Source organism: Ammospiza nelsoni, chromosome 2, assembly GCF_027579445.1.
Source record: "Ammospiza nelsoni isolate bAmmNel1 chromosome 2, bAmmNel1.pri, whole genome shotgun sequence".
In the NCBI taxonomy this organism is placed as follows: Eukaryota; Metazoa; Chordata; class Aves; order Passeriformes; family Passerellidae; genus Ammospiza; species Ammospiza nelsoni.
The window spans coordinates 31,692,119-31,719,542 of NC_080634.1; the positions used below are offsets into that span (position 1 = coordinate 31,692,119).

Here is a 27,424-nt window from a genome sequence, read left to right on the forward strand (position 1 = left end):
AAGGGCATTTTTTAGTAACACAAAAATAATCATGCAATATTCTTCCCAAATGAGACCTCCAACAGCTCCATGCACAGTTGCTTGCTCCTGTAGTTATCAGTAATACAGATGTGATTCCTTCTGCAATCAGAAGGGACCGCATATATCAAAGGACATGGGCAATTTTATGGAATCCTTACATGAACTACAGAAGACAGGCAGACCTTTTGCTTGCTAAGTACTATTAGAAACAAACATCCAGAGAAAGAAGAGAGGAGAAGCAGCCATGTGGATGGCTAACCTTGGTAAACACCCAAATGCCCACCCTCTAACTCTTTCTCCTCAGCAAGGCATAGGGAGAAAATTGGATAAGAAAACTTGTGGGCAGAGGTAAAGAAGTTATAAAGACAGGGAGCTTGTTTACCAATTACTGTCACAGGCAAGACAGACTTGGCTTGGGGAAATTTAATTTATTGCTGATTAACATAGATTTGGGTAATGAGAAAACAAAAACAAACGTTAAACCAACACCTATCCTCCTCCCTCTCCCAAGTTCAGCTTAAAGCTTTCCACTCCAAACTTGTTACCTCCTCCTCTTTCTGGCTGGCATTTTCTGCCTCTGGTTAAGTATGTTTGTACAGAGGTGCCACACACATAGCTAATCAGCTCAGCTCTATCCAGAGCTCTGTCCTTCTTTATTTGTAAGTTAGCTTAGTACTATATCAGGCAGTCATTCCTCTTCTATTTTTTTCTATATTGTCATTTAAAAATATTTTTTAAAATGCCCCCGTCATAAATTCTAAATACTATTTTCTAAATATTATTTCAACATTTCAAAAGCACCTGGTAATCTAAATCCTATATGATTTTGCATGTCAAGGCACCCTGTGTGCATACATCTACAGAAAGAAAAGGAACTAAGGTCCCAAGCTTCTTTTTTCCTCTGTAAACTGCCATTCTCTTTTTTGACTGTTCAGCATGACAAGTCTAATTAGATTAAGTGAAAAGTGAATCCCACACAGATTGCACCCACATCACCCAAAGGGCTTGCTAAAGGTTGCTGTTTCACTCTTCTATTTAGCTGGAGAAATCTGCCATATAGTAACACAGAGCAGGCAGTCTTATAAAAATACGGAAAGAAAGAACCTTAAATCATGATAGGGGGCAGGGGGAAAAGAAGGGCTTTCTATCTATCTGCTTAGAATGGCTCTTGGCAGATTTGTTGCTCTAAATAAAGAGATAACAGCTGGTCCAGGAAGGACTCCACAGGCTTGCATATGGTGAGGGGGAAGGCAATGCCCACACACTCTTTCTACCGAAGTGTAAGAAGGAAACTTGCTTCTCCTTCTTATCCTTGGTTGATTCTTCAGACTTATTAAGAACACCTCTCTGCATTATCATCAGTAGAAACCTGCCCTTGAGCTATTGCTTTAATTCTGCGTTTCCTCTAGAACACTGCGGCTGCTCTGTATCAGGGTGGACATCTGTTCTTAGGGAAGGAGAACACAAGAACAGAGGAGAAGGGCTGGAGAGGACTCTACACAGAGGAACACCAAGCAAGGGAATATGAGCTGAATGTGGCTTCATTCAGACAGGACAGCAACATGTTGTTAGCAGGAGAAGAGACTGGGAATGATGATCAAGCCAGAGGAGTTTACAAGAAACATGAGGAGGAAAGAATACCCTTCGACATTATGATTCATATTTGATTGTCATTGGCTGCTCTAGGCTGCTCATGGAATCTCGGGAAGTAAATTATAGGAACTGACTTTTGTAGCTTGATAGACTGTCATTATTTCAGTTATTCCTTATAATATTAACCATTTTCACCTGTCTCCAGCTTCTGTGACAATGAGGCTGCAAGGAAGTATCAGCTTTCACTGAATACTATGGAAAACGGAAGAGATATTTTTTAAAAAAATCCTTGTTTTTATTTGGCAAGCCAAATTTCTTTCATTCTTTTTTTTTTTGACTGCTTAAGACTACTATTTGAAACTAAATTATTGACTGGCAGTTTATTTAGACTGTAAACTTGTCATGCTACTGATGCACACAACAAATTTAGTGCCATACAGAGCTGCTCTGTCAGAGCTTACTGTCTCTGAAGCAGCACTAAATGAATGTAGTTACATTTCTCTCAGAATGAGCAGGATAAAAAGGCATACATATTTTAATTATTCTCAAAGTTTAAACAAGTGAAAAGCACTTACCAATTTTAATTGCTTTTTAAGTTTCCAGTACAATGACCTGTATTTATTAAAGCTATTTTGCATGACCCAAATCACTTCATGAAGTAGGAATTTAAGGTAATATTGACAACATTAATTAGTCATTGCATTTGCACTCTGGTGTTAACCAGAGTATTTGTACATTCCGGGTCCAAGTTGAACTATTGGTTGAATAAATCCAACTTTTAAATTTTGTCTGCAGCCAAAACTGTGTTCCACGTGACATTTATCTTTTAGAGTACTAAGTGTAGCGCAGCAACATTTTAAACTGCTGAGAGATTTTGAGTAGATGCATGTTAAAACAAAGGAAGCACCAGAAGAACATCACACACAAATTACACAACCAACATAAGCAGTTTGCTCTAATGGACTGTCCTAACCTTAAGACAGGAACACAGTCATGACATTAGACTGGGTGCTCAGGCTTGGCCAGATTTTAGCCCAATATCACTTCTGAGTGACACGTAATGTACTCTACTTCCTCCAACAAGCATATCACAGAAATACAGAGAGTACATTATTGGTAATGATGATACCATTGTGACTGCTTTTTCTAGTCAGGACAAGCTCACAGACCCACATTTTCCCTCTCCCATGACCAGGCTGCTGCTCTTTCCCTTTTTTTTTATTGTATTACTATACACTAGCAAAAAGGCCCGAAATAACTAGGACAGAGTGTATTAGCTCTGGACTCAGCTCTCCTCCATGTGGCATCTTCCTTCTAATGCTGCTGCCTCTTGGTAAAGAAGTGGAATTATACTAGATCTGGCTAGTGACAGCTCCTGCTAGATCTGTGTGAGTACCCTCAGAGGCTGTCTCTGGTGGCAGCAGTAACTAAGGCCTGAGTGGAGCTTCCAACCATATTCTTAGCAGCAAGCAGTGGTGTCCTGGTTTTGGCCAGGACAAGGACAATCTCTTGCATTAGCTGGGAGTGGGCATGGCTGTGGGGGTGTAACCAGGAACAGATGTTACTCTACACCACCCTTATCATTGACAGGGGTGGAGGGAAGGCACTCACACTTCAAGGAAAAGGGTATTCCTTTCTGTTGGGAGAAAACCTTTCTGTGTTGGAAAGAACCAATGCGATCAGTATTTGTTTATTGTCACTTCCCATGTAAATCATCTGTCATACACCTTTTGTTGTTAATATTGTTGTTGTTATGTTCATTTTATTATCTCATTGCTGTTTCCAGTAAACTGTTCTTATCGTAACTGATGATCTTTGTCTTTTGTGTTTCCAACTGGAGAGGGAGTGAGTGGCAGCATGGTTTTAGTGGCAATACCAAACTAAAGAACACCATTCCTAAACCAGGAAAAAAGGTCACTCCAACTCCAGTCTGAGGAGTTAAATGTGTGAAACAAGGCGATCTCTGTGAAAAATTATTCTCTCTCCCAGCTCTCTGAAATTTTGGCTAGGGCCAAATATTGCTGACACAGAGAACCAATGAAAAAATGGCTGCCTAAGGGGAAGAGGAAAAAAGTTCTCTCACCTTGGCAGGCTCGTTCATCATCCACAGGCTGGTAGCCAGCCTTGCAGGTACATCGTCCAATGGCCACCATCCACTCCCCTTCTCCATTGCAGTGCAGCCGAACACTCGAGGACCCCGTCGTGCTCGTCTCTTCAGCGTTGGGTACACACGTCCCCGGGGATTCCACCAGTGAGGTCCTCTCCCCGCCAGCAAACGTTTCAGGAAAGGAGGCAAACCCTTTCACCACAGCTGGGCACTTGTAGAAAAAGACTTGGACTGCCACCAAGGACATGCAGGCTCCCGAATCCTGGAAGGCCAGGTAGAAGCCATGCTTGGTGAGTGGCCCAAAGCTACGTACTTTAACATTCATCTTGACCACCTTCCCAGTGCTGTCCACCTGGGAAAAGCTTTCATCAGCTGCAATAGTATCCACTTTGGTCCAGGGGCCCTCACGCCACTCCGGCATGTCCTGAGAGGCAATGTCAGCATCCGACTGGTGGTAGTAGAGTGTGAAAGTCTCCTTGCAGGAGGAGGCCACGGTGCGCATGCTGGCGCAGTCCCTCACGGAGAAGCGGAGCCGGACGTGGACGCGGTGGGCCCCGCGCCGCTCTATGAAGTGAGTGCGCAGCCAGTTATTCTGACCTGGTTCAGCCACGTTGCACACTTGAAAGGTGCGGATCAGGCGCTTCTTGTCATCCAGGACACTTACCTCATCCCACTACAATGGATATAGAGGAGAAAAAAGAAACAGGAATAAAAAAATAGATTCAGTATTCAACTGCACCAAAAATACAGGACAGGTCTTTGTCTTCCCCCTCTCCTTGCCATGTCTATGACGAGATTTGAACTTATTTATGCTATGTGCAGCAGAGCCTTCTAGACAGAGTATGACCCTGTAAAGAAGAGCAGTCAAAGCTCTGAAGTAAGAATTGTTGTGACAGAAAACATAAATCATGCAAACTTGGCCACACGACATTGAGAATCTTAAAATGCGAGAGTCACACTTTCTTCCTTCCTATCTTCCCATCTCTTGTCTCCAGAGACAAAACAAATGATACAAACAAATGAAACAGAGCAAAAGACACTGTTCTCTGGAGAACACATTAAAGCGTAAGTCCCTTCTACGTAGCTCTACCACAGCAAGAGCTGTGCTCTGACATTTCTTATCACCACAGCCACTACAGGGGCAGGTCCAGATCGAGTCTGTGCCTGCAGGAAGGCACAAGGGAGGGATAAGGAGGGGTAGAAGCAGGCTCCTGTACAAAGCCGTATGACAAAACCCTCCTTACCCTCTCAACAAGCTTTACAGAATAGGTACAGGGCCCTGGGTATGACAGAGGACGTGCATAGCTGAGATAGAAGAGAAGGAACCTGCTCAAGCATTCTCATGAAAGTCCGACCAACCAACTTCTCACAATAAGATCTGTACTAAGACCATTTGCCAAGAAGAAACAACAGCAAGTTATGGTCATTAGTGACTCCCTCCTGTGTGAAACGGAAGCACCCTTTTACTGATCGGAACATCTTTTCAGACAAGTGCTGTCTCCCTGGGCCCCAGTTTAGCAATGTCACCAGATGATGGAAGAGCTCAGTACAGCCTTCAGACTACTATCCACACCTGCTTTTTCACATGGGTAAAAATGATGTCCCAACAAAAAGTGAAAAGTTGATCAAGAGTTTTCAGGGCCCTGGATGAAATGTTAAAAAAATCAGGAGCGAGCATGGGTAGTGTTTTTCTCAATCTTTTCAGTAGCAGTAAGGCACATTTGAAAGAAACAAATTATGCTGAGACACCAATACTGGCTTCAGGATTGGTGCCTCTGCCAAAATGCTTGGGTTCGTAACCACTGAAGAATCTCTGAGACACAGGGTGAGTTGGGACATGACAGGATCCAGCGTTCTGATGAAAGAAATGCATCTTTGTTAATAAACTGGAGGAACTGATTGGGAGATTTAATCTATAATTGATGAAGGAAGGGTATACCACCAGGAGAGCTGAAGATAAACCAAAGACTGGCATGGCCTAGACTTAGGACGGCACTGCCAGCTGGGATCATGTATGCTGCTCCTGGGAGCATGGAGAGCTCAGGAGAACAACTGAAATGTTTGTATACCATGGGAGCATTGGGCAATCATTCATGGCACAAAACTTAACAAGAACAAGTGCCAGATCCTGCAGCTGGGATGGAGTAAGTGCAGGCACAAGTACAAACTGTGACAGGAGTGTCTGGCAGGGAGGGCCCTGGGGGTGCTGGGGGCAGCAGCAGCTCAGTGAGGGTCAGCAGGGCATAGCCCAGAGGGCAGGAACCGTGTCCTGGGGGCATCAAACACAGAGCACAGCCGGGCACAGGGGGATCATCCATCACCCGCTGTGCTCAGCGCTGCTGCGGCCTCACCCGCAGTGCTGGGGCTGCTCTGGGCACCGCCACTCCAGAGGGGTGGGAAAGTCTCTGAATGTGTGCAGAGGGGGGAAACAAAGCTGGAGAACGGGCTGGAAGGTGTGTCCTGGGAGGAGTGGCTGAGGGCTCTGGGTTTGTCCAGTTAGGAGAAAAGAGAGGCTGAGAGGTGACTGCCTTGCTCTGCAGCTCCCTGAGGAGGGGAACTGGAGACGGAAGTGCTGATCCCTTCTCCTTGATCCATGATAGGATGCATGGGAATGGTTCAAATCTGCCTCAGGGGAACCTCAAAACTGACATCAGGAAACATTTCTTTACCTAGAGGGTGGTCAGACACTAGAACAGGCTTCCTAGAGATGTGGTCAATACCCCAAGCATGTCAGTGTTTAAGAGACATTTGACAGTGCCCTTTATAACATTTATAATTCAACAGCCCTTAAGTAGTTAGGCAGCTGGACTAGGTGATTGTTGTAGGTATCTTCCAACGGAAATATTCTATTCTATTCTATTCTATTCTATTCTATTCTATTCTATTCTATTCTATTCTATTCTATTCTATTCTACTCTACTCTACTCTACTCTACTCTATTCTATATGGAGGGGTGGCTGTAGAACTCTGTAGTATTTCTGGAGCAGAGGTGAAGGAATAGGATAAGGATGTGGCAATAGCATCCTACTCAGCACCCTTCTCTCTTAACAATCTGGCTTTGCAAAACACACTGTGTTCAAATTCTTCATATGTACAAAACCTATAAACCAAGTCTCTCAGTTTCCCTTTCTTCATCAGATGCATGCATGGCTTCCCAGCAGACACGTAGTCGAGAGGAGGGACAAGGGAAATGCTTACCCCATCAGAAGGATGTGCAGTCCAGCCAATCTCTGAGGTCTCTTGAGTTGTATCCAGAAGTATTTCTGTTTGTATTTAAAAAAATTAAATAAAAAAAAGTATTCTGTGCTATTCCAAGTCAGACTAAAATCTTATCTGTTCCTCTCAAGATTTTCTTGTAGAGGACTTCCATACACCAAAAATAAACATTCATGTTTTGAGACTAAATATGACAGGTTATGTCCATACTAATAAATTAAGAAAGGCCAAGACAAAGGCAGAAGCACTGGACACATAATCATGCTAAGTCATGATTCTCAAGTGGCTTGGCAATATTCTCACCAGACTTTCCCAAGCAAAGTATAAGCACACTGACAGCATGGTGCAGAGTTATCATAATGAGCAGTTCAGATGAGGCCCCACTCTTTTTGGAAAGGAAAAGGTGGGACATAATATGAGCTACATGAATGCATGCCACTCTCATTAGAACTATGGCTGCCCATTGTATCTGCACATGTAAGTGTGGACACAAGGCCAAAGCATGTTTGTTCCCAGCTCTGGTACCAAATTTCTTTGGGAGTTTATGACCCAGATGATCCTGTAATGGATTGATTTTGTTCTGGAGTTGGGAATTACATTATTAAATAATTACAGTATTAGGAATTATAATTACATTATAAGGAAATACAGTATTAAATAATCTGTTGCATTATTACACTGCTCAAGAGTAGGATACATGCAGAACTTCACAGGCCTAGTTTATTCCCACAACTAATCTGCATTTCCATTGTTATTGAATCTACCACTGCAGACAGATCAGGTATCAGCCTTGACTGCTCTTGGGCAATTATTCTCTGCTTGAGTACAAAGAAACACAAAAGAGATTCTGACAGTCCAAACTATAAACAAAGTATTCTCCAAAAGAGAATGTCAGGGTCTGAGACCACTGTCGTATGCAAGCATGTACTCTTCACTCTGTATATTTAGGACACAGAATAAGAAAATGACTCAGGTGAATAGGTTATTTACATGTGTTGATATATACTGTATAAATCAATTGGCTTTTCCTAAATTCTGGGGAGCTTTATTTGCTTATTTTGATTTTCATATTTCTATCTTATCACTTAAAAAAAACCCTGCAAAAAACAGATTAAAAAATCCAACCCAAAACCTAACGCCAGCTTACAAATAAGGTTCATGATCCATTATTAAACCTTGCAAAGGTTAAGTAATATGATTGCTCCATGTTTTATGTAGGAGAGAGATCCTCAATGTTTTCTATTTCCAGTTATGAATTGCTTATGTCACTATCCCTATCAATACACCTGGGGATTCACTCCCCATTAATCACTGGAAAGGAAAGACTCATCCTAATGCAGACATTATCAAATGAGCAAGTTTATACAGACCTCAGCCTTCACCAATGTCCCTGAACTATATTCCCTATATTCCTACAGACATTTTATACTTTTTAGACCTCCCTCAGGATGCAGCTCCTTGATTCAAAAGCAGTGCAAAATACGAGGCCTGGCTTGCCAAAACTGGAAAGAACTACTGGTTACAGCTGAAGCATAACCCCACTAAAATTATGTAACGGACCTCAGGAAATGCTGAGCAGCTCCATTCTCAAGGATAGCTCAGCTCCAACAGCCCCTCTGAGCAGCAGAACATCTGCAAAAGGCCTATGCCTCCCTGAGGCACAGCCTGCCCTAGGCTGCCCTAGCAGCAGAGGAACTTGGCATTCCCCCATGCCCATTACCTTCTCAATTGCACAGTCTGGCACAGGGATTGCACAGTGTCTTGTCATTACTTTGCCACTGGAATCCCAGACATATGCTGAAATAATACACAAGGCCATTTTTCAACACAGAAAGAACTTTTTTCTAATCAGATCTGAGTCTCCCATTTACCAAAGTACAATACTTCTACCCCTTGGAAACTCTAGAAGTAAAATAGAGAAAAGTTAATCAGGGCATGGAAAGCCATACAGAAAGTGAGAAAGAAATGGAGAAGAAAGGAAATGGAGAAGATTTGCTCAGTAGCTCTTGCTCTGCCATGTCAAGCAGATTCCCCAGACAACTTCTCACCAGTGAGCAAGGCAGTTATTTACCAAGCACGTGAGTATTTTACAAGCAAACAGAAATAGGCAGCCTGAAGCAGACAGAACTGTCCCTTTCACAGTGAGTACTTTAAGTAAGAAACCACTAGAAAAATAAGAAAAGTACACAAGAATTTTGTGTGCATAAATCTCATTTCGCAACCTACGGCCAAAAGTCCCTCACTATTTTTGTTCTTCCTCCCTTTCCTACTGGCTGTGTGCCTGGAATCACATCCCCAGTCACACTAGCTGCATGCACACTCATAAATCTAACAAGCTGTTAAACAGCTCTCTAGCTCTGAGGACAACAGGCACAGTATGGTTCATGTTCCCATGGCTAAAAATTCCAACCCCACAGAAGTACACAGCTGCATCCAAACCACCTCCCAGGAAAGGTCCTCAGTCCATCCAAACCCCTGTTTGTGATAAGATTATTTGGCATGGGCCAAACAAACCCATGGCTGTGCTCATAATTTAACAGTATGAATGACTACATGTGTACAGGTATAAGCCTTCACTCTGACACTTTATTAGCACTGATGACTAAATAGCACTTCACATCCTCACTGGGCTGGGCCACACCAGTATTCTGCTCCTCTTCAGCGCCAACAGAAATTATCTGTTCAGTTGAATTTATCACCTTGGAAGAAAAATGACTTATACCCTTTCAATATTGCTCAAAATCAAGGGTCTTGCAACATCAGGTTAGACTCAGTCTCAATCCAGCCCACGATGCTGCTAGGGGCAACACTGATTCAGGTATCTCAGGGTATCATTGGAGCAATATTCTATTCTGCATTAAAAATGAGGAATAGGCAAGGTATCTGAGCAACCTAGAGGCTTTGAAACACGTGAAATTATGATAATTCTACAATTCTTTTTCTACTCCTGATTTAATCTCAGTTTTGAATAATGATATTCCAATTGCATATTACAACTGTTATTTTACTTCAAGGAAGATAAAAACAACTAATGAGAGATTCTCCTATATTTCTCTTCTCTAAACTAAAAAAAAAAACAACCAAAAAACCATCACTTTTTATAGAAGAGTCAAATGGGTTCATTACACTCTGCAAAATCTAAACTCTCATTTGAGTATTCTCAGCTCTTGCCAGCCAGAAAGGTGAAATAAAAATCCCAAATACTTCAGCTCGTACTATTCTGTATTTACATCACAAACCAATCTCTTGGGCTACATTATGCTATAATGTCAACATCCAGAAAAACTGGACAGAGGCTGGAAGCTATTACAGATCAGGCTGTTCAGAATAGGCACATTAATAATTTTTACATTTTGGTCTGCCTGTACTTTCAAGCAAGACTATTAAGCACTTGTGTTACAGACAAAATGATCCCTTGATGCAAGAGGATGGTAATTCACCCAAGGATGACTGACCCTTAGACAACCTTCATGGAGGCAGAGATGGCCTAACAGCTTTCTGGATTGAAGAATATTTGTCCCTGGTGTCTTAACAGTGCAGCGGTGCAAGAGGGAATTATACAACCAAAGCCTTGCAAACTACAGCCACGGACAAGTGAGTCGATCCTGAGAAGAGAGTAAAAGAATCCCTTTACCTGTGTGATGAGAATCTGCTACTAAAACTGTAGAATCACAGAATGAAACAAGCTAGAAGGGAGGTACAGAGGTCATCTTAACCAACACCTCCCCCCGCTCAAGGCCAGGCTAAATTACAGTAGGCTGCTCCAAACCTTGTCCAATTGAATTCTGAGTATATCCAAATGTACACTGATAGAAGGCAAAGGGCACTATGGTAAAAGGTAACAGTCAGAGAGTTTGCTTTGCTATGGAGTGAATGCCTCAAGCAGCAAAACTTGCTTGCTTAACAGATTTGAAAAGAACTGAAACCTTTCTGAGCTTATTCTGCCTTCCATGATCATTCCTTGAAAAAGTAGGAAGTGTGTGAATGCTCTCTAAGAAGGCTGGGAAGAGAAAGCATTCCCTGGGCTTATGCAAAAATAGTGTTAGGAGCTGTCAAATCCAGTAACCTCACACAAGCCAGGCTGCTGCAGCTCCGTGGCCCCAGGCACAACCAATAGCAGGGTTAGGTGGGTATTCCCAACAGGCACACACACAAACACATGCAGGCACTGCACATCTATGAATGGCCAGCCACAAAGATCAACACAGGCAGAAACACACACCAGTCATGCAAACAGAAACAGCACCACCAATGGCCTCATCCTGCTCCCCTTTCTGGTTGGTCAGGATTCAGGTCTGCTAGTGGGAAATATATATGCATTTGTATACAATGTGGATCTCTGCAATAACTGTCCTTAAAGATTTAGCCTCCTGACCTCTGGATCTGTGGTCTCTCCATCTGCTGCTACCTGAAGCTCAGCTGAAGCTCACTCCTGGTGTGAGCAGCCAGACAAGCTCACTCACTGTCTGTACACCCCTTCACACACACACAGAGGCATGCTATGGATCCCCTGCTAAATGGCTTTAAGGGTGCAGCCTACCCAGCAGCTAGCCCTGGGTGCTTGCTCTCCTTGCTCTCCACAGAGCTGCTATTCTGTGGATCTCTCCATGAAGTGGTCTTTGACACTCTGCCTACCCAGGAGCTGCCCTGGGATCATATTGTCTCTGGGTACACTGAGATACACAACACATAGACAGTACTCTCAAAGAACCCCTGGAATTCATGGTGACCAGAATACCCGACATGGACCTCCTCATAGTTCTTCCCTCAATAGATAAAACCCTCTGCTCGTCTCACTCATAGAGACACACACATTTAAACTGGTGTCTCACTCTTCCTCCAGACTCTGCTCTTTCCCTGCCTTCCCAACCCACTAACTCCACCAGCAAGCTAGTCTGGCTTGCTATAGAGATCACAAACTCACTAATTCAAGCTCACTCACTCCAGTTGCTGGCTGCTTGCATCACAGATCCTGTGACCCGTGGTCCACCTTGAGTTCCTAGCACTTGCTTTTCATCCATTCCATGATCTTCAGCTGCTGGTAGCGCTGACTCATGGGCCACTCTGAGCTGTGGTTCAGCTCCAGTTGCTGGTATATAAATGTACACACACACACACACACACACACACACAGACACACACACACACACACAGACACACACAGACACACAGACACACACAGACACACAAAAACAAAGCCCCTTCACCCAGGTAACTGGTGAAAAATGGAATTTAGTAAGAAGATAGGACAGACTGTAGTGATCAGATGCCTGACAGCCATACTGACCTGCAGTTGGTGTATGTGACTGGCCCCTTATCTCTCTACTTTCTCACACTTAATCCTCCCTTTCCACACCTACAGTTACTCCCCTAAACAACCCACAATAAATTTTGCAGATTATCTTCCCTACATCCCATAATAAATACCCTGCCCCTTGCTGGCAATAATCTGCTTCAGTCTGAAAGGTGCTCCAGAAAGCACTTCCACTGATTTAACTTAATGGGCTCATTCCCACCCCATTTACTGATCACACTCCTGTGATAGCTCTGGGAGAAGCTGGGTCAGGGCACTTATTTCTCTGTTAGGTTATTGAGGGTCCCCTGCCTTTCACTGTTCCTATGTGCTCCTTTAAGCATGGGGAGAGAACCCTTTTATCAAGAAGTTTTTATCACTCATATAAACAAATATATTTATTCATTGGGTCAATCATTTGGAGACAAAACAGGGTGAAACCTTTGGGAAGCTCTAAATACAACAGAATGTCTTCCAAAACTAAACAGCAATTGTGGTGAAGTAAATAATATATCAGTAGCTAATGGCATATGCAACCATAGTAAGTACTCCTTTCTAAAAAATGAGTTGATGAAACAAGTAAAAAACCAACCAAAAATAGCCTAAAAAGTCCTAGTTGTTCATAACTATCCAACACAAAGGTTGATGTTGTTTTTTAAAAGAAAATGTCTTAAAGATTTGCAATGACTTAATACAAAAAAACAAGCTACAGAATTATAGAATATGCCTCCTAATATAAGAGAATATATATAAAAAGCCAACCTATATGAGAGAAATGAGTTCAAATTTTTTCTCGTATAAAGCTATAATGTCAATCCTTCAATGAATGATCCTGTGTTACTTCTGTAATGTTACTTCTCAAATGCAATTAATTTTAAAAAAGCTATTTGGAATCAATGGGATATGTGTTTAGTAAGTTCCATGAAGTATAATGTAATTTAACTGCTTGCTCTGTCAGAGCAAAATGCTGACATTATCAGAATATCAAAGTTGTCATCTGCAAGGAGGAATTCTCACACTCCAACCAGGAGTTATGTACCATCTGTGAAAGAGAGAAATGACAGCCAAATGCTGTAGGATATGGAAGTACACAGCTTTTTGCAAGGTAACACAGTTTTTAAGCTTTATGAATGATTGTGTATTTTTCTCTTCCCCAGCCCCTTTCTTTTGTTAAAGCTCTAAGGAAACTGCTGCGATTAGCATGTTGCACTACTACTGATGTCAGAAAATGCAGACATCAAGAAATTAAAATTAAAAAAGGTCCAACTTTGCATATGAAATCCAGTTAAATTACTATCTACAACTTTCCTAGAGATACAATATAATATCTACTCTTCCACAGCTTAAGAAGTTCATTCTCCAAACACTCACTATTAAGTCTAGAACTTGGGTCTAACTGCCACTGCCATCAAACCAGCTACTTTCAATGCAGCACAGTGTGACTTTTAATGCTTATCTACATTCTCCTGCTTGCTTTTCTCCCCAGACATTAAGAAGTGAGCTTATTTTTTCCAAAGTTATACCAAGGCATACACTGAAATTCCCAGAGACCCTGCATTACAAGAATGCAATTCCTGTTCTTTGCAGCTTTAATTAGCTTTGAATATAAACAGTGTTGGTTGCAGCATGAATAGTCTCTCCTGTCCTACTGGCCTCCAAGCAGCAGATTGGGAACAGGTTTAACACAGGGCATGGTGCAAACCTGGGAACAGGGATGTCCCTAGCACAGGAACTACACAGGAATCTATTATGGAAGGAAATGAATCAAACGGAGCTGCTGAGACTGACCAGAAGGATAAACCCCTGTCTGCTCCCCCTTTACAAACAGGCTGCACATCCAGCCAGGTCTTATTCACGTTCTGCATGCCTACAACAGGATATTCCTCTACCCTGGGCTTTCCAAGCATGTAGGCAAAGTTTTTGGCATGCAGGAGAGCACCAGGAAAGAACTGTGAAGAAAATGCTTGCTAGGATTTTTAACTCATGTGAATCACAAGCAATCAAACTAAAAAGTTAATTTCACTTTTTTTCCCCCCCTGAAGTAAAATGACATTAATTTAAACCTTTTTCTGTATATACTAAACTGCATATAATAAACCAAAAGAGAGTGGTATTTTTCACTCTGCTCTGAAGATTCCCTCTGAGGAAGGCATATTCTCCTCCACTTCAAAGGCAAGCCAATTTGAGCAATCAATATATTATTTTCAACAGCCCAAGACAACAACCAGCTAGTAGAAAAAACAGGGGAAAAATGAAATGTCTGACCTCACTACCTTTTTTCTTCCGTATTCCCTTTTGCCAAAGAGATACTCTTAATGCAAAGAGGTTTTACCAAAGCAGAAGAATTATTGTCTCTATGTCTTGAATTTCTGGAAGACACTTAGAAAGACTGTCCAGGGATTCTGCAGGCTTGCGAGCTTGTTGTAAAATAAATGCAATCACTTACAGACAGAACACATCATTCCTCTGGAACATATTTAATGAGTTCTACAAAATGAACTCTGCTTGTGTTTACAGCTGTAGACATTTAGAACTCCATCAAAGCAAAACCAATATTCCACATAAAATTGATCTCAGTGCCCTAGCAAGAGCTATTTCATTAACAAGTTATCACTTGCTCTCACCTGTCTTGACTGCAGCCCATCATGCATTCTTAAATTCTATGCTTGACAAACTTTTAAAATCAGAAAGGTTAACCTAAAATGTTAACTTAGATTTTCAGTGATAAACTGTAATTACATACATGTGTAGATTTTTAAAGAAATAAAATTACTGTATTTCTTTACGTAGCTTTGAGAAAAAGGAAAAATCCATTATTTCACCCAATATGTAGTTCAAAAGTAATGCTCTCAAAATCAAATCCTCAAAAAACTCTTGCAGAGCTATAAACACTGAGAAATGTGATCTTAATGAAAACTTCTGTGCAATTGTGTTTCCTTTTATAAAGCTAACTCCCCCCCCTCCCCCATATATAAATGTTTTCTGTTTTCAAACCAGTCTTCCCTCAAGTTTCCATTCAGGATTTTTTTTGGTGTAAAAATCATGTCTAGAAAACTTAGCACAGACATGTTCATTCCTGGTGAAATCAGTGTGTCCAAATACTAGAGCTATATTAAATAAATTCAGCCTAATGCCTCCTTTTTATGCATTAAAACCAATACCAACAAAATCATTTCAATTGCTTACAGGAACTTCTTCACTTTTGAGTCATGAGGGTGTTTAAAGTCCCATTAGGTCCTGTAAAAGCATGCTGTCTTCTTTCTATCTGACAGGCGTTCTGCCTAAGTATTTGCTCTCTTCATAATGCATATGAAGATAGTCTGAATCTTTTGACTACTTCCCCTCTCTATAGCTTCTCCCTCTTTCCTTAATGATTAACATTAAGGTGTAGAAAATTTCAAAGTTTGAACAACATTTAGTTTGAGACAGAATGTGATTTACATTCAGACTTTAACTCAAATGCTCGAGAAACACTAGGAAGAATTGATTGATTCATTTTCCCACTCAGTCAACTCTCTTTAGTTGGAGGTGAAATGTGTTTTAAACACCATCTAAAACTTCTAAGAAGCTCTACAAAAACTGAAGACCACACTGGATATTCCCTATATTTTTCAACTTAAATCTGAAACCTGAATTTCAAGTTTCTGCTGTATATAATGAGTCAACAAACAAGCCATGGGCCTTTTTTCTTTCTTATGGACAACTCTGCACTAAAGCAAAGTTTTCCACGTAGTTATCATCAGACTTTCCTCCCCTACCATATAATTTTTATTTGACTTTTGACCACAACAAAAATACTTACCTCTGAGATGCAAATCAGCTTTAAAGTGCAAACTTAGGACCATGCAGTACAGTCACAATGAAGATGCTGACTCCCTTGACCCTGAATTGAGAGCTGAAGTTCAGCTCATGGACACCTTTACTGTTTCCTCTCCACAGACTGAATTTTACTGTCCTATTTTAATCCAGGCAGGTCAACTATGCGATCTGTGAAGCTGTATCACACAGTGCTTTTGAAACTCTTTTTATCTTTACAAACTTTCAGGACTGAGCACTGAATTCAAAAAATGCTCGTTTGTACAGGCATCACTCAGTTACTTCATATTTGCAGAGAGAATTTCTATCTCATTTCTATACCAGTTACACAAGGAATTACACAGTAATTTTTAATACAATTTTAAAATCAGCAATTCACAGAATTTCGGAGATTTAAGAATTTGTATTATAATCTTACATAAATTATTTAGCCTCTGAACTTCACACACACACTGTATTCCTCTCCTATTAAGAGAAGGGATGCTTTAACAAGCGTTCCTCTTTTTGTTAGATCTCACACAATTCTCCTTTCCTTTCCTCTAGGTCTTTCCTTGCTTCCCTTTGATTCCATCTCTCCCTCCGCTCCTCTTTCAGTGGCTTTCAGAAATGCAAGAGATGAACATTCATCACAAAGCAGTACAGTTCACTGAGCACATGTAGCTGCAAGGATATTCTTGGAACAAACAAGGGGACTGTTTACAGTACCTCTGCCCTTCTCTAACTCTCTTCCACAGCTCCCATCTTATCTCCTGCTCTCATCGCCCTCCCTTCTACCATCTATTCTTTCTTCTACCATTTTCTTGGCACCTCTTTTCCCCTGCCTACCTTTTCCCTACTCTGCCTCCAGTGCTTTCTCCCTCCTCTCTGCTAGCTGAATGTGAACTGCCTCTTCTTGTTAATGCAAAACATCCTCTCCTATCTATTATTTGAGGCAAGTTTTTCAGAGGTGAGACAAAAACTCTTGATTTCAGCCCAGTGGGTGCTGTCTTCTTGAACGGTATAAACGTCCAGAGATTGTTTCACAAAGCAAACATGGTGCAAGAAGAGAAACACAAGAATCAAATACACACAAAGCATAAACAAGGAGCTTATTCCTGGATTAAAAAAAATCTATTCTTTGAGGCAGTCACTTCTGAGATAGTTAGTAGTAATGCTCACTAATGATCCTTCATAAGAGGGTTTGCCTCTCCCACCAGAAACAATACTAATAACTTTTTAAATCCCAAGAGATAGTGATCAACCATCAAACAGAAAGACATGTGCTCAATGCTCATCTGAACTAGGATATAAGCATACTGGAGAGCACACTTTTTTTTTTTAACCTCTACAGAAAACACTTTAAAGATGATGTGAAACATCTGTTCTTACCTTCTAATGAGGTGACTAGATGAAAGAAGAAGACCATCCAGAGCCAACCCATTCCCGACACTCTTCTTGCACTGATGCCAGCATTAGAATCCATGAAGATTCTCTGTAAATACCACCATCTTCAACAAGCACACACCACTCTCTTGAAATAGTCTGAGATTTCTTGGAGTGTTTTAATACCTTTCCAAATTAAAGCACAGAGGTCTTTGCAGAGAAATGCTGTTTAGGAGAAAACAGAAGGTAGAAACAGAAATCAGGTCACTCTAACACAAAACTGACAGTTTTTATACACCCATTCCATCATTTACTACTTCCAAGATATGGGTTAAAAAGGAGTAGCACAGACCCAGTATTTTCCATATACTCATCCCTCAAGACTTCAGTCAGTCACAGGTGTTTTTTGCACTGCCAGAACACACAGATTTTGACACTTTCATGGCATCAGGGACGGTGTGTTTCCCAAATCAACATTAATCTCTACCACAGTATAGGCTGTACTATTACTGAAGTCCTGATCCTTTCTGCATCTTTGGCAATGTTTCTTGGAAGGCGTCTATTCCATTTCCCCTGTATGCTTTTCGAATTCTGTCTCTTGTAGTTTACACTTTGCCTTTTAAGGACTCTGCAGGGCAGTAGCCATGACAGGAGAGTTTTTGCCAACACAAATCTGCACAGCTGACACACTTGTGCTGCATTTCACATGCAGGCATTTGTCCCTTTAAGCATATGACTGCACAACACTACTAAGTTGGACAGTATTTTTCCCATTGATATGTTGTACATGAGGAAGCAAACACTGTGATATTTCAGGTCAAACAGGGAGCCTGCATTACAGTCAGAAAAAGCACACAAGTCCAAGTTTATTATCTTAAGTGGGAAAAAATCAAAATAAAACTCTACCACCACCATTAAGAACCTGACATAAAAGCTTATCTTACAGTAAGGGAGCAGCATGTAGCCTAATCCAGCACTGCATTAGATCAATACAGCCTAACAATTTTGCTAAGCAAGGTAATTCTAGCTCCATCTGTCCAATTCTCAGCCCAACAGAGAAATATCACAGTAATATGTAGGTTGCATGCAAAAAGCCAGTATGTTTTTTTTCTTCAGGTGCTCTTTGAGCAGAGCACTGAAAATGCTCCAATGTCTTCAGTGAGACAGTGAAGCGTAGCTAAGGAGAAAGAAAAATGTCTCAGGCAATATACAGAAATGGCTCAATAACTTGGCTGAAAGAGGGGAGGAAGGGGGAAGAGTTGTAATTAAAAGGGGCAGCCTCAGTGCAATTATCTGAAAACCTTGCAGTGGGGGATTTGAGCAAGTTGGGCATAGCAGAGGAAAAAGCAGCCTGGGGAATATGAGAAAAAGCAGAGCGCAATTAGATTTGCTTTACTGGAGAGGGAGAGAAATTTGGGCAGGATGGAACAGCTCTCTCTTCTGCTGCTCCCAGTGAGAACCTAGAGCACCCAAGACAGATGAACCAAAGGCACTCTGGGCATCACTAAAATGTAGGGAAACTAAAGGAATCTCAGCAAGAGGCAAAAGATTTGGTCCATGACTTCTGAGGAAAGAGAAAAATAAAATCATTAACTATTACTGAGAAAAAATTAAGATTAAATATGAGGATGGATACAGGCACTGCTTATTACTTTACGAAGCATGTATACAACACAACACATCACAGAATAAAAACACCACTGGATGCAACTGCAAAGAGGAGAAAATTTCAGGGTGAAAAGTCAGAAAGTCCTTCTTTACAGAAACAACTACCCAAGCACACAACAGCAATCTCCTGGAAAAGGAGTAAAGACGCTGCCTGAGCCACCAAAACTAAGACTGGGCACACCAAAATCAAGCCTGCAAGACACCTCTACATGGAGACATAAATACTCACCATTTGCACTGGAAAGCTATAATATTATAATATCTGTAAGTTTTTTATTGAACCAGTGAAATCCTAAGAGATGGGGACTTATAAGGATTCATAATGAAGGCAAGCAAATGCAGGAACAGAGGTGAAACAAACTGAAGAATACTTTCATTTCAGTCAAGGGACCTCATTTATCTGCAGAAGGCTTGAAAACAGCTCGCAATTCAGATATTCTCATGTCACATAATGTCGGAGTCACAGAGCAGAAAACAGAACCCAAATACACTTTGGCTGCTGGATCTCACACCAAAGCATTGAAATTACCACAAAACAGATATAACTAAAATATCCCTTGCACACAAAACCAGACACAAAACAATTTCTGGCTCCAAGGAAATCAATTGTTCTTCTGCTGCCCTCCTCACCTGCACATCTCTCTTACAACATGTTTGTCTTATCCTGGTTTCCTCTGTATCCCACCAAAGTTACACTGCTCTTCAAGAGGAATCATGCAGCCTTTGTCTGGATTAGGCTGGCAATTATTTTTCTCAAAATAAACTGTGGCTAAATCAAAAAGCTGGTAAGCTGGTTGTGATTTAGCAGATAGAAAAGGTAACTTTTTTTTTTTTTTTTTTTTTTTTTTTTTTTTTTTTTTTTTTTTAGGTTTTGGGTTTTTAAATTTTTTTTTGCCTCTTCCACACCTCAATGAAAAATGCTTACTCCACAATGAAGGATAGAGAGAACATTATGGGAGCATTTAAGGGAGAGTAGGAGGGAGGCACTAGCCTCTGTGAATTAAAGAGTACCAAGCCCCTAAATTGCTAACCACTGCCCTGCCCTTCCCCCAAGCACTTGATGCGTACAGAATCTGACTACACCCAAAGACGCTCATCTTTCATTCTTTAGTTCTCCTACTACTTCTACCCTACACCAAACTACGTAAACAGAAACCTCAAACCATCCCAACTTTCCAACCACCCTCTCCTCTTGTCCACACAAGCACCTTTCCATGGCCGCCTCAACTAGTTACCTGCTCCAAAACTGCTTTCAGCAAGATTACTTCTCTTTGCTATGGAATCCACTATTCCCCACACTCCTCCAAATCCAACTGCAAAGCAATACACCCTCTGTGGACAGGATCCTTTGAAGAACTTCCTTAAATACCCTTTCTCTTCCTCTCTCTCCTCCAAGTACATGAACTTGCCACTCATGTACGAGCTGTCAAACCTCTTACGATAACCTATTTTTAGGCATATATTTCCTTAGCTAGTAGAATGATTTCTATCTCCTTGGAAGTCCTGAAAATTTTAAACTGAGAAGTGACAGTTCCTGAGGATTAAAATGTCTTTCAATGATTCAACCCTATGAAACTGTGAAGATCCCAAGCAGTCAGAAAAGACCACTCATATTATTTTTACGGTAAATCTAAGCTCCAAGAGATGGGAGACGGAAGTTTCTTTGTTGTCTCCTGACATTACTCACCAAAGCTATCATGACTGTTTACTTTGGCACCATCACTGTGGTACCTCGATTACCAAAATTTATGTTTGAGTTCCCAGTTAAAGAGATAAATACAATCACCACCACTATTTCCAAGAATCCTGGTTTCTTAGCTGAACAACCAGCAAGGGAGTAGAGTTCCTCGGGAAGCTTGTCAAGGTGAGTTTTGAACATCACCAAGGATGGAGATTCCTCAACTTTTTGGGGCTTCCGTAGCAGCATTGAAATGGGAAATCTAATTTCTTTTTTTTACTGGGGATTTTTTTCTTCCTTATATGTAGTCACAATCTCCTTTGATCTCTTTTGCTTTCTATCTCAACAGAAGAGAGTCAGCTCTTGCCAAGCACCTCAAAGCTTCTTCTACCCAAGACTGAAAACACAAGCCATTTCAGCTGGAAAGCCTTGAATGTGAAACAGCATGCCTGGCCTGACTGGCACTGTTTAAGTCCTGTTTATTGTCACCAGACAGGGCCGGTGCTGTAATTTCTCACTTTTTCTGAACTCAAATCTTGATGTGGGAACACTTCAGAACTATCTCCAGGCAAATGATGCTCAGTAGTGATAGTGCTCCCACATGTGCTAAAACAGCTGACAGTAGTACAGTTCTATGCTTGTGAGAGTTCTGTCACAGAGAACTCTCTGTCTGTCCATGCTGCACCCAAGCTGTGGCAAAGCATTTCATGCAGCCAGTAGCTTTGCAGCAGCTTCTTTATGTAAATAAAGGATTCCCTCAAAGTTCAAGCATTGTCAGTGATGACACCTGAAGGGCCATAGGGCACCAGTGCTGCCAAACAGGTCAGCATTAATCGAGAATTCCCTTCCATCAGTGCATGTGGGTTTTTTTAGAAAGGAAGCAGGTTTGCTCCAAGGTTTGTGCAGTCACTTATTTGAGAGCACCCCAATGATATATGTCTGGAGTCTTGATGGAGGTGGTCATGCACCTGACAAACCTAAGAGGGATCTCCTTAGAATGGACTGCTTTTTTATTCTTCTGGGGTTTGCACAGCATTCTGAGACTGATAAAAAACAGTGACAGCTAGATAAACTGTGCAAATTCTGTGCTGGCCACAGGTTCTTCTGGACCTAAGCTTTGAACAAAACCCCTCCTTTTCTCAACCTCTTCACTCCAACCATAAAACATTGGTCAGACCTTCACTGAAGCACGTTCTAACTTACTACACAGACAATATGTAGTCACATATCAGAAAGTAAAGTACAGTGACCCTATTTCCCTCTGACAGACACCACCCGCAGAACCTGACATCAAATAGCATTAACCACTCATCAGAACCATGCATCTGTCTGGCTTCCACAGGAGGAATTCAAGCATGCATTTCGGATTAAGAAAAAAATCTAGGATTGTTCAGGTACTGCACAAGCCTTCTGGAGAAAAGATGAGGGCCTGAATATAGCTGTTTCTTTGAGTTCTACACTTCAACACATAAGAATGTGCAAAAGCAGATGAATGTCCACCTAAGCCAAGTCTTCTCCGTGTCTCCAGTGCCAGGAAGAGGTGCTGTGTGCAGATGGCTTGCAAGCCTGACCTCTATGTGACCCACTTTCCTCCTCTTCCTCCGGTATCCACAAATGTAAGACAAAGATTACCAGAGAATATCCCCCAATTGATTCACTTTAGTATCTCCTTAGGAATTCATCCAAGCCCCATTTTGAACTTCTAACAGATTTGGAAAGATGTCTATCCTCGTGCAACACAGTATTTTTACGTATTTGATATTGTTCTACTAATAGAAGCTGAAGTCGTAACAGTGCCAAATTTTTTTATGTTTTCAATTCTTCTTATCTGTTCCAAGAACTTTTCCAAATCATCTTGTTTCCTCCCACTGGAACAATGCTTCTTCCTCATTCATTGTTAACTGACTCCTCTAGGCCTATTTCACAGTAGAAATCATTGTATGGGTCTAATTTCCCTCTGCTACACTTGATTCCACAAATTTTCCCTGTATTTATCATACTTATTCCTCACACAAAGGACCTAGATGCAAAATAAATACACCTCAAGAACTCTCCAGTGTAGAGAAAAGGCTGTACCTTTGCAAACACAGTCTTTCCTCCTCCTGCACATTTTGCACTGTGACTCATATCAGCTTAATATTATCTCTCAGCAAGAACCATTAAAAAGATAAATGAGCACAACATCTGGGAGAGTCAATAAACTACTATTCCAATTAATTTGTGCGGCACACTGATTCATCACATTTAGGCAGAGTACAAAAAGTGGAATTAACACCTCTCATTCATGATAAATAGGGAATCATGATAGTGTTACACATCAAGCAAAAGGCCTCCCCCCGTCCTTTGTTGCCCCCGGTTCTGTCCTACTATAATTGCTCCTTTGCCACTGGGATGCCCTTGCAGCAGGGCTCACTGGGATAACATCCACAATGCTGTTATGAAAAGCTGTCACTCAGTGCCTGTCCAGCAGTCTGAGCATGACATAATATTGCCTACCTTCTTTCTTAGACAATAATTACAATAACTGCTATTCATAGAAATCTTTCTACGCCCCAAACAGGAAGTGAAGGGGGGGGGGGGGGAGCAACCCATAATTTATCGCTCAGGGTTTTAATATCATGAAGTTAATGTGTTTTCTTCAAAAATTCTATTACTGGGACACATAAAGTACCACAGAAAAATGATTGACTAAATAAATAGATCATTTCAATAGCTGCTGTATATCCTTTTATCCTCTGTTACTAATTGAGATTATTTTTAATGACGCCAAACTACTCTGAAAATATCTGAGACAAGAGTAGGATTTATGGAAAAAACCCTTGTGGATTTTTTACAGTCTGTTCAGTTGCTTCATTTAATTTTGAGAGAAACGCTCTAGATGAAATGTATAACTAAGTTTAAAGGAATACTTCCTCAAGAGCATACTTCATAGCTGGCTTGATCATTTGCTTCCTAAAGATTATCTAGATAGAGTTGTGTCTGTTCCTCTTGGGATCCCTTAAGTATACAATGAGACTCCAAAAGCTGATTCTGAATGTTCTCCAAAGAAAGGCATTTATTTCCTTGTTTACCATGGAAACACCAGGCGTTGTGAAGCTGATCTTCCATGCTCTGATTATACATTTCCTAGTGGTATCCAAATTAAGAACTTCCATAGCTCTTAAAGGGAAGAAAGAGATGCTTATTTTCATGAATTTTTATTAAACCCTTGAGGCTCTAATAGGGTGCCCAACTTGAAAGCATAATGACTCAAGTGACCTCTACAGTCAGTGGACGGAGCTGAATCATGTTCATCAGGCTAACTAAGACCTGCACTAATTAAAAAGGGAGCCATGGACAGCAGAACAGCTCCCTCCCGATGACTCCCCAGGTGCGGCCTGAAGGTATCCGGGGAGATTCTGAGCCTCTCTATGATCTCCCAACCCACACAGGAGGCCAGGTTAGCATCTCTTTAGATAACTACAGTGCTTTCCCTTAAATCTCTCTTCTCTGCCATGACACACTTGGCTAGAGCAGCTATACAGCTTGGCTTGTAAATCTAGTCTTTCTTCCTAAGTAAAATTCATTCACAGCTGCCCGATGTTTCTGGAGCCTTTCTCAATGCCTCCACATCATGTTTTGCTATGCCTAACAAAGATGGACACTGATGTCTTGAAACTACAGCAATTAAAAAAATATTCTGATTAAAGATACGGATTCTTTCTTCCATCTATTATGTACTTGAATTACACACATATTAAACACAATTAAGTTCCTGAAAACAATTTCTTCCCACCTCACAAGATTTGACTTCACTGACAATTTTTATAGTGATTTGTGTAGTTTTCAAAGAAACATTGGCAACTATAGTCAAGTTTCTAACATTAACACCGGGAAGCAAAATCCCAGCTCCAGAATATTAACAGCATTATAGAATGAAAAATGTGAAGAAATTAATTGTTATTTATGTTATCCATTACTTGCCTCTTCTCTAAATATAACAGGAAACTCTTCTAAAATATAACAGGAATTGAAGTGATACAGAAATTACTCCCTTTGAATTTTCATACTGTAAATAAAGGAGACTGTGCAAACAGGGGGAAATGAATTAACAGCTATCCATCACATTTATCTTCTTTGATGGAAAGAGAAGATGACAACTGTACCCACTGGGTATGGCTTCACTGTCCTGTTACTGATTTTACTCTAATTCCTCAGGATACCTCTCTCAGTACAACTGTGCACAGATCCCTGCACTTTTATCTATGTAGAAATACACATGATGTTATCAACTTCAAGTATAATTTATCTTCAACAATTATACCTTCATCTGTACAAAAGGAAGTCATAAGGCTTCAGCAAAGAAAAAAATATGCAATTCACAAACTCTAGGGCACAGCTGCAAACCTTTGTTAAGCACTATGTAAAATGTTGTATTTCCAAAATTCTAAGTACAGAATTTTAAGTTTAGAATACTAGACTCAAGTATCCCTGAAGATCACCACATTATTAACTTCTAGGTGAAAGTAATCTGTGGTACTAAAAGTTCTTTGAAAATTTCCTTTTGTGATACAACTTAATTTTAAAGAAACACCTCAAAATTCACTGAAATTTTGTAATAGAAGACGTCTGAAAACAAGAAAAAAGATGCATCCTATTTCTGCATTTAAAAGGGGAAGGGAAATATCACATTTTCATAAATGGTTATTAAACAAAGAATGTTTTGCAGTCCCGGTTTTGGCTGGGATAGAGTTAAATTTCTTCTTAGGAGCTGGCACAGAGCTGTGTTTTGGAATGAGAATACTCTTAATAACACAGATGTTTTAGTTGTTGCTAAGTAAAGCTTACTCTAAATCAAGAACTTTTCAATTTCCCATGCTCTGCCAGTGAGGAGATGGACAAGAAACTGGGAGGGAGCATGGCCAGGAACAGCTGACCCCAACAGGCTGAGGAGATATTCCACACTCTGGAATGTCATGCTCACTACATAAACAGAGGGGATGTGGCCAGGATCTGTTGATGATGGGTCAGGGATGTGCTGGGCATCCATCGGTGGGTGGTGAGTGACTGTACCATGAGTCACTTGTAGTTTTTGGGGGTTATGCCTCTCTCCCTCTTTCCTTTCCATCATCATCATCAACATCATCACCATTATTATTATTATTTTACTACAATTATTAGACTGCTTGAATTGTTGTTATCTCAACCCATGTCTTTTACCTTTTCCCAATTCTCCTTCCCATGCCACTGGGATGGGAGGGGTGGGAGGGTAGGGGCTAAGCGAGCAGCTGTGTGCTGCTCAGCTGCCAGCTGGGGTTAAACCACGACAGTGAAGTAAAGAGAATGTCCCTAAAATCATGTTCTCATCTACTCAGCAACGCTGATCATGCTTTTTTTTTCAAGTGAAATTAAAATTATTGTATACCAAGTTCTGTTTGCTGATGGGTGGAAAGTGGTAAAGAAGCCAAGCATGGTGTTGGCAATGGCCAGACAAGCAATGCCACAAATCAGAAAAATAACCTTGACATTTGCTGACCAAGTGTGCAAATGCAACTGCAAATCTACAAAGACAACCCAAACACAGAGCTGCACAACAGCCTTAAAGGCATTTTCAGGACACTGGAAAAGAAATCAAGGGCCTGAAGGGTTGAGCAGGAGCAAAAGTGAGAGCGGCTTGCAACACTAAGATATTAGTAAGTCTAAGAAAAGAGATGTTTTATACTAATGCTCTTTAGCCTTACATGGCATGTCTAGAAATATATGAAGCGAGAGCCATGCACAAACACTCAAAAGATACAATGGAGGGGAAAAAAAGAACAAGCTGAAAATACTTTTCTTAAACTGTTCATTGTGGACCACTTTGCAAAATCCTTTAGTAAGGATTAATATTTTCTTCAGCTGCAGTAAAGAACTTCAAATTTTGCAAAAATATGCTTACTGTCCTCATCTCTAATTTTGCTTTTGACTTCATGAGGGTTTTACAGTAAGAAATATTTAGCATAAGCAGAAAATGCATGTCATTTGTATTCACAGAATCCAAGGTTATGTTGCCTGTTGGGATATAGTGGCAGCACGGACAGCCGGTTAAAAGATAATGTTCCTCTTCTATGGGAATTCCCATCATTTTGAAATTGCCTTTCATTCCATGGGAGAAACTGTCATTTCAAAACAGATTACAGAAAGGACTAATAATATTAAAGCATCTTAATTTAAGTGCAGCTCTTTTTATTAACCTCCTGTCTAGCTTCAATGAGGCAGCTTGGGTTTTCAGAGAATGTGCTTCATAATTTAAGGGTTAATTAAAACTACTTTTTTCCATTTTAATCAGTTTCACAGCCTTGGGCTGTCATAGAGCTTGGTTCACAAATTGTCGGCTTCATGCATTTGCAGATAGAGGCTACTTTTAAAACTAGTTAATTACTAGTATTATTTATCATCACTGTTTTTATTCCTGTTAAGAGAAGCAAGAATGCTTCTTTGTAAAACAACAAGGCAGAAAAGCACTGAAGCATGATCACTTTACTGACTTTTTCACTGCTTTGACCTTGCTGTCCAAACCTACTTTCCTACTTTCACTCCATGCAAATGATTACCAGCTACCTTCCATCTAGTTATAACCCCAAAGAATTACAAATACCAGTTTTTGAGTTCATAAGGTTGCCCCAACAGAGGGCTGTAACATAACATATTC

The 27,424-nt window shown here is 40.8% G+C and overlaps 1 protein-coding gene across 3 annotated transcripts in view; it reads right to left on the reverse strand.

The window, feature by feature from the left end:
* The window catches only part of EPHB6 (EPH receptor B6), a 66,680-nt gene that overhangs the window by 30,336 nt on the left and 8,920 nt on the right, over positions 1-27,424 (reverse strand). For all 3 annotated transcript variants that reach the window (XM_059493987.1, XM_059493985.1, XM_059493986.1), the window contains exons 2-4: positions 17,415-17,633; positions 6,920-6,984; positions 3,698-4,394 (exon numbers count right to left, since the gene is read on the reverse strand). In XM_059493987.1, coding sequence (XP_059349970.1) covers positions 3,698-4,394; positions 6,920-6,984; positions 17,415-17,508 — 856 coding nt within the window. In that variant the 5' untranslated portion in view covers positions 17,509-17,633. The remainder of the gene's footprint in view (positions 1-3,697; positions 4,395-6,919; positions 6,985-17,414; positions 17,634-27,424) is intronic.